At 35.7% G+C, this 7,190-nt stretch overlaps 1 protein-coding gene across 1 annotated transcript; it reads left to right on the forward strand.

The window, feature by feature from the left end:
* The first annotated feature begins 2,643 nt into the window (after positions 1-2,643).
* On the forward strand, positions 2,644-6,552 carry SPIN4 (spindlin family member 4). The gene has a single exon (XM_081792296.1). The coding sequence runs from the start codon at positions 3,250-3,252 to the stop codon at positions 3,997-3,999; it is 750 nt and encodes a 249-aa protein (XP_081648422.1). The 5' UTR covers positions 2,644-3,249; the 3' UTR covers positions 4,000-6,552.
* The last annotated feature ends 638 nt before the right edge of the window (positions 6,553-7,190 follow it).

The following is a 7,190-nucleotide window of genomic DNA, read 5'->3' on the forward strand; positions in this document are numbered from 1 at the left end:
ATCTTTTCCAATCTCCCCAGCCATAACAATTCATTACCTCCTTTGGGTCCCTGGTGCTTAATTAGTACCTGTCATAGTATGCATTATAATCCATCTTATACAAGGGAATTAATAGCATTTATGCCTATCTCCACCACCCATCTAATTATAAATTATCACTGTATCTCCAAAATTTATTTTCAATAATGTTTCATTTATACAGCATTTGGGCTTCCAGAAAATTACAGCATTTAAAAGACTGCTCTGAAACTGGCTATAAGCGACAAAATCCTTCCACAGTCCCTTTTGGATTTACACTCAGGTCCTGAGCAAGAGGGCTTGAGTATAAAATAAAGCAAAGGTTTAGAGGTGGGGCATGAGCGAGGTGGTTTTACAGAAAAACCTGGTAAGAAACAAGACTTTCTAGGAGATGACTAATTAGAAGACCACAAGTACTTACATAAGTTGGTTCATGTGTTAATAAATTTACTTTTATTTATTTTATTTAATCTTTACAGCTACCCTTTGAGGTGGATGTTATTATTATCTACATATTGTAAGTTGATGGTGGTTTCCCAATCATCTCCGGAGTTCTGGACACATTCACAGGGTCAGTGTTCTGGGGGTTTTGAAGGGATACACAAAGCCACTGTGAGAGATTTTGAGTCTCTAGGATTTTAGTCTGTAGAGGCTTGTGTAAGAGTATTTGTTTCATTTGGGAAGATTTCTTTGGATTGGAGTAGGGCAGCTAAAACCACTTATTTATTTATTAACAAATATTGAGTACCTAGTATGTGTAAGACACTTGAGATGCAAGATAAAAGTTCTTTCTTGAATGGTTTTGTAGTTATATATTATATCATAGTGTGAAAGGTCCACTGAATACCATAATCTTAGGCAATGATTTAACACTAGAATCATAGTTTTAGAGAAGAAAGGATATTAGAAATTGTCTTCTCAGGCTTCTCTGTGGTGTTGTGAAGGATAATTCCATTTAAGTATATATCCAAAGGGCCTGAATGAACTGTTTGCCCTCCACTTGTTTGCCCTGTGGGTGGTCTTCTCTTCCCTGTGAACTGTTCTTTTAAGCAAAAAGATCTTATCACATCTTGGTGTGGAGAATTACCTGGGGCACATTATTTGTGGAACATTATGGCATGACAATTAAACATGCCTTCTTTCTTTCAGTGTGTAGGTTGTATATATGTCTGAATATGTACATACCATTATGTCATTCTACAGAGTTTAGAAGTACCTTTTAGTATATGTAGTTTTCTTGCTTCCTTGGAATTACTTTCTTATAATGTAGTAATGGAGAGTTATCCCATTTCCAAAATCTTTGGCCTGGGAAACACTGGGAATTTGGGGATCCACAATATTCTGCCCAATGAGCTACTAAATGGTATGAGGGCTAGGTATTTCTGTCCCTACCTTGGAAGGTATGAAATGTGGAGGCAGCCAGTATTGTCTTGCATCTCTCTCCCCTGCTTTCCTACATTTCCAAATAAATTAATAGCCTTTATTTTACCTGTGATGATTTGATGTATTCTCTTCTCACCCATGTAAGGTGATGAATGATAATGAGGGAGCTAGATTTCCCTGTTTTCAATTGCCGTCTTGTAAAACAGGATACAGGGCTAAAAGTTTTACATTCACTTTTAATCCTCATAAGAGACCTGTGACTTGACGAAGATGAAATTATGGACACTTTCTTTTCTATATTCCAGATTTCCCATATGAGGATGCAGTTCTATAATCAGAAAAACAGCAAATACATACAACAACAATGCTTTCATTTCCCTCTCAACAAAATTATTTTCTCCACAATTTTACCTCATAGCCTGCTTTTTCACACATTGTTCTTATCTCATATGTGGATTTCCATGTCATTAAATATTCTTAGAAAATATGGTTTATACTAGCTCAATAAATCCATATATTAAGGTAAACTAGCTTTATTATCTATTTTGTCATAGGTCATTTAGCATAAATAATGAATCATCCGTACCAAAAAAAAAAAAAAAATGGGACAATTTAAATCACATTTTCAGACTATTTAATAAGCTTGGAAAATGCTCTTGATATAAATGGAAAAAAGTAAGCTGTAAAGGTATGAAATCTCCAAATTTTGTAAAATACAAGCATGGACTTATTAATGAGAAAGAAATGGCTAGATGGTAAGATTAAAGTTAGTTTTATCTTTTATTTCACTGAATTTCAGAAATTCTCCACAATGTCAATGCATTTCTTTAACATTCAGGAAAGGAAAAAAAAAAGATCATTTAAAAAGTAATTTACTGGGGGTGATCAGGTAGAAAATATAAAAGAAAGTTGGGATCAAGATGGTGGACTGTACACAAGTTTCTTCCTTCACTGCTCTCATATTCCTTAAACTGAAAGAAAATAATTTGTATGTATAAATTCTGTGTATGTGTGTATTAAATATTATTTTTTAAAGGCTTTGTGAGGAATTCCTGTAAGATAGGGAGCAGATTGAATGGCTGTGAAGAAGGCTGACAGGCGAAAAGCAGCCAGAAAGAAGGAGCAAGGGAGACTGCCAGTCTGGCTCCGGTTTGAGGGAAGAGGTCCGGGAGCGCGTGAGGAAATGAAGGAGAGCCTGAGACTGTGTGGGCTGAACGCGGGTGCGCGCACTGACCCACCCTGCTGCTACAGACCGAGCGGAAGGAGGAATGGCAGGGGGCGGGGCCGAAGCGCAGGCGGGCTCAGAGGGGTCGGATTCCTGAAGCAGCAAAAACCCCAGCGCCAGAGCTAGGCCAAGCAAAGCAGCGCTGCGAAGCAGAGGCCGCGGGGACTTGTCAAAGACCCACGGCTGCCTTCGCCTTTGCTGCTGCAGTCAACTCTCTTATTCCTTGCCTACCTTTCCCGTCGTCTCCTCAGTCACCGTTTCGCAGCGGCAACACCATCGATAACAGCTAAGTGGTCAATTCTGGGACTTGGGGTTGGGAATCAGGGCGGGTGCGAGGCGTGGGCAGTGCAAGCCAGCCCGCCATCTCCTGCGGCAACCGCCACTGCTGCAGACACTTCTCCCGAGCGGGAAAGGAGAACGCTATCAAAAGGTTCACGCTGTATCAGTGCTCACCGTCAGAGTTAGAGCGTTTTTGTCAAGACTTGGCGAAAGACTTTTGACTGGGGAAGGGAGGACGGACTCTGAGATCACGAAAACAGATAATAATATTGAATAGTGTTGACTTTTGGTCCTCTTAATCGAACAAGTGGCAGCTTTGCTTAAGCCTCCTTAAACCCTGAGCCATGTCGCCCCCAACAGTGCCTCCGATGGGTGTAGATGGCGTGTCCGCATACCTGATGAAGAAAAGGCACACCCACAGGAAGCAGCGACGCAAGCCCACTTTCCTCACGCGTAGGAACATCGTAGGCTGCCGCATTCAACACGGTTGGAAGGAAGGCAACGAGCCGGTGGAGCAGTGGAAGGGCACAGTGCTCGAGCAGGTTTCTGTGAAGCCCACCCTCTACATCATCAAATATGATGGCAAAGATAGTGTATATGGACTAGAGCTGCACCGAGATAAGAGAGTTTTAGCGCTAGAAATCCTTCCTGAAAGAGTGCCAACTCCTCGCATTGATTCTCGTCTGGCAGATTTCCTGATTGGCAAAGCGGTGGGGCATGTGTTTGAGGGTGAGCACGGTACGAAAGATGAATGGAAAGGTATGGTCCTGGCGCGAGCTCCCGTGATGGACACTTGGTTTTACATCACCTACGAGAAAGATCCTGTCCTTTATATGTACACGCTGCTGGATGACTACAAAGATGGTGACCTGCGCATCATTCCAGATTCCAACTACTATTTCCCTACAGCAGAACGGGAGCCTGGAGAAGTGGTCGACAGCCTCGTGGGCAAGCAAGTGGAACATGCCAAAGATGATGGGTCCAAAAGAACCGGCATTTTTATCCATCAAGTGGTGGCCAAACCGTCTGTCTACTTCATCAAGTTTGATGATGATATTCACATTTATGTCTATGGCTTGGTGAAAACTCCCTAAATTCATTGTGCTCTTTACAAAAGTCGTGGAACTATTAAATGTAAAACATGTCATGTTCTTGCAATTGTGAATTTTTGAGAAAAGTTTTGGTGTCAGAGATTCAGGAATTTATTATTACTTGTTACTGATTGTGCCTCCAAATCTTACATTGACTAGTTCCACAGTTTTGTCCCAAGTTTACATTGGTACTTTTGATATTGCCTTGTTCTGTAACTGAAGAGTTAAGTTGGGTGCTAATAGGAAATTGAAACGTATTCATGACCATTGGAACAATGAAAAACTGAAGAAAAATTAATGGTGTAACTCCACACCAGGTCCTGTCCCCCATTTCCCTCATTTTATTATCTCCCTTCTTTCTTATTCCCAGGTAACAAATGTTAAGAACATGATGTATGTATATCCTTCCACGTTTTCCCATCCACTTGCAGAAAGTTTGTTGTAGTCTTTTCTGTAAAAATGAAAAGCCTCCTCATTTTCCTGTAATTGTTTTTCACATTTGGAATATTCATGGTATCTTTTCTAATCAGTAGCTACAAATCTTTCTCTGTCCCCCTCTCCCTTTCCCCTCCTCTCCACTCCCTGTTCCCTTCTGCCTTTTTCTCTCTCTCTCCTTCCATCTAGCAGTTGCATATACAGTATATTTATGTACCAAAAAAGTATTCAACCATTCTGTTATTGATAGTCACGTAAATTATTTCCTTTCCTTTTCTCACCATAGCACTGCTGCAATACATTCTGGTGCTTTTATTTCTACTGGGTAGATTCCCAGAAGTGGAATTGCTGGTAAGAGATATATTTAATTTTAAAAGATATTACAAAATTACTATACAAAATGAAAGTGCTCATTCTCCAGTATCCTCTCCATGAAAATTTGCAAATGTAGAAGGTAAAAAATTACGTAGTATTTTTTTAATTGACATACTTGAGGAGGTGTTTTGTTTTGTTGACTGTTTGAATTTTTTTCTTTTGTGATTTTCCAGTTCTTTTGCTTATTTATCTATTGAATCTTTGATCTTTTTCTTATAAGTTTATAGTAATTCTTACTATATTTCTCTATGGTACATATTAATCATGTAGCCCATTTGTATTTTTTCCATTCTATCATCGATCTTGACTTTATTGATGTTATATTTTACTGTACAGTTGTTGCCGTTGTTGTTTTTAATTTTTAGATAGACTAATATCTCCTTTTCAGCTTTTTGGCTTCTTATCTTTTTCAGATTAATGCCCCCACCCAAATCATACATATATTCACCTACATTTTTTCTAATTTTTTAATTAATTTTATTAATTTTAGGTTTAACTAAAGCATCTGGAATTTATTTTGTATGTGGTATAAGATAAAGGTCCAACTATACATTTTCTTCACATTGGATTCCTGATTATACTATGATATTTATTAAATAAACTACTCATTTTTGAGTTTGTGAGCCAGTATCCTATTGTTTAACACTAGTGGCTTGACCATAAATTTTGAACTCTGGCAAAGCAAGTTACCTCTCATTATGTTTTTTTTTTTCTTTCCCTTTTTTTTCTTTCGTATAACTTGTTCTAGACATTAATTCTTTCTATGAAAATTAAATGCATTCTTTCAAAATTCTGATCTTAGAATTGTGTTACATTTCTGCGTTTCTATTTAGAAGATTATTTTAATAATATTAATCCTTAACACTCAAGAGTTTGGGTACATAATTAAAATCTTTTGATTTTGTATTTGTAATGTTCTTCATATGGGTCTATTATATCTGATTAAACTTTCTTCCAAATATTTTTACAGATTTTGTCACATCTTGACATTTTGACTTGGGTATTTTTTCTTCCTCATTTGTAACTTCTTATTTTTGACAATACAGACAAACTACAGATAACTTTTTTAAAAAATATTTTACCTTATATTTAATCAGCTTATTAAATCCTCTAAATTACACTTTTAAAAATATGTAATGTTTTCAACCTTCTGTGTAACAATCATTTCACCTGCAAATACAGATGATTTTATTTATTCAAAATAATATTGAATAATGATTATGACAGATATTCATGTCTGGTGTAATTTTCATAGAATTGTCTTTACTATTCCCTATTAACATGACATTTATTGTTGGTTATTGGTAAATTGTCATTAACCACTAAAATGTTTAAGGAGTTTCTTTATTTCATTTTTTAATTCCTGTTTCATATTAAGGGGCTTACTAAAAAGTGGCCTCTGAAGTTTATCAAATATCTTTCAGCATCCACTGATAAAATCATATGATTGTTTTTTCCTTTAATTTGTTGATTTAGTGAATTAGAGGAGTAAGTATTTGACATTGAACCAAACTTGGGTTTCTGAAATAAATCCTACTTGGTCATGTTGTAATAATTATTTGACACATTGCTGGATTTTAGTTACGAATTTTTTATTCAGAATTATTGCATTTACATTTCAAAGTGAAATTGCATTTTTTCTTTTTTACCCTGTCTTTATCAAGTTTTGTTTTTCAAATTGTGCTAACTTTAAAAATGAATTTGTGAGTCTTTTTTTGTGTTATGAAATAAACAGCCTTAGAATTAGTTTTTCTTTTTATTTAAAAAAGTTTTTATTCAAATTCCAATTGTCCTTTGAAAATTAGTTAGTACTAAACTGTAAAACAATTTAATTATGGTGCCACTTTTGAAGTTGATCCTTAATCAGCCTTCTTATCTCTCCAATGGTAATTGGCTTATTTAAACTTTCTATTAAAAAAAGAATGTATGGTTTCTATAAAATACAAAATTTAGAGTTTTCTTTATTATTAACCTTCTTGATTTTATTATTCAGATGCTTTATGTCCTTGCATATTGCATTTACATATGCATATTTCCTAAATATGTTCAATTTTGAAAACATAATAAATCAGCTGTAGTGGTGTTTTAAATTCTCTGTGTATTTTATTTATTTTGAAAAATTAAAACATAATATGGAGAGTATGTAAAATATTTGTTTACTGTTGCCCCAAATCAACAATGTCCATATTAAATAATTAAAATATTAACAATTTAGTATACTTACTTTAGATATAGATTTATATTCTTTAAAAGTCAGAACATTACATATAATATATCCCTTTCCCAGAAAATTTCCTCACTCTGCTGAGGCAAACACTAACATGAATTTGGTGTGAATCTTGTCTGTCTTATATATTTACCTCAAATATAACCAGTCATAATTG

This window comes from Panthera onca, chromosome X (genome assembly GCF_046562875.1).
Source record: "Panthera onca isolate mPanOnc1 chromosome X, mPanOnc1 haplotype 2, whole genome shotgun sequence".
NCBI lineage: Eukaryota > Metazoa > Chordata > Mammalia > Carnivora > Felidae > Panthera > Panthera onca.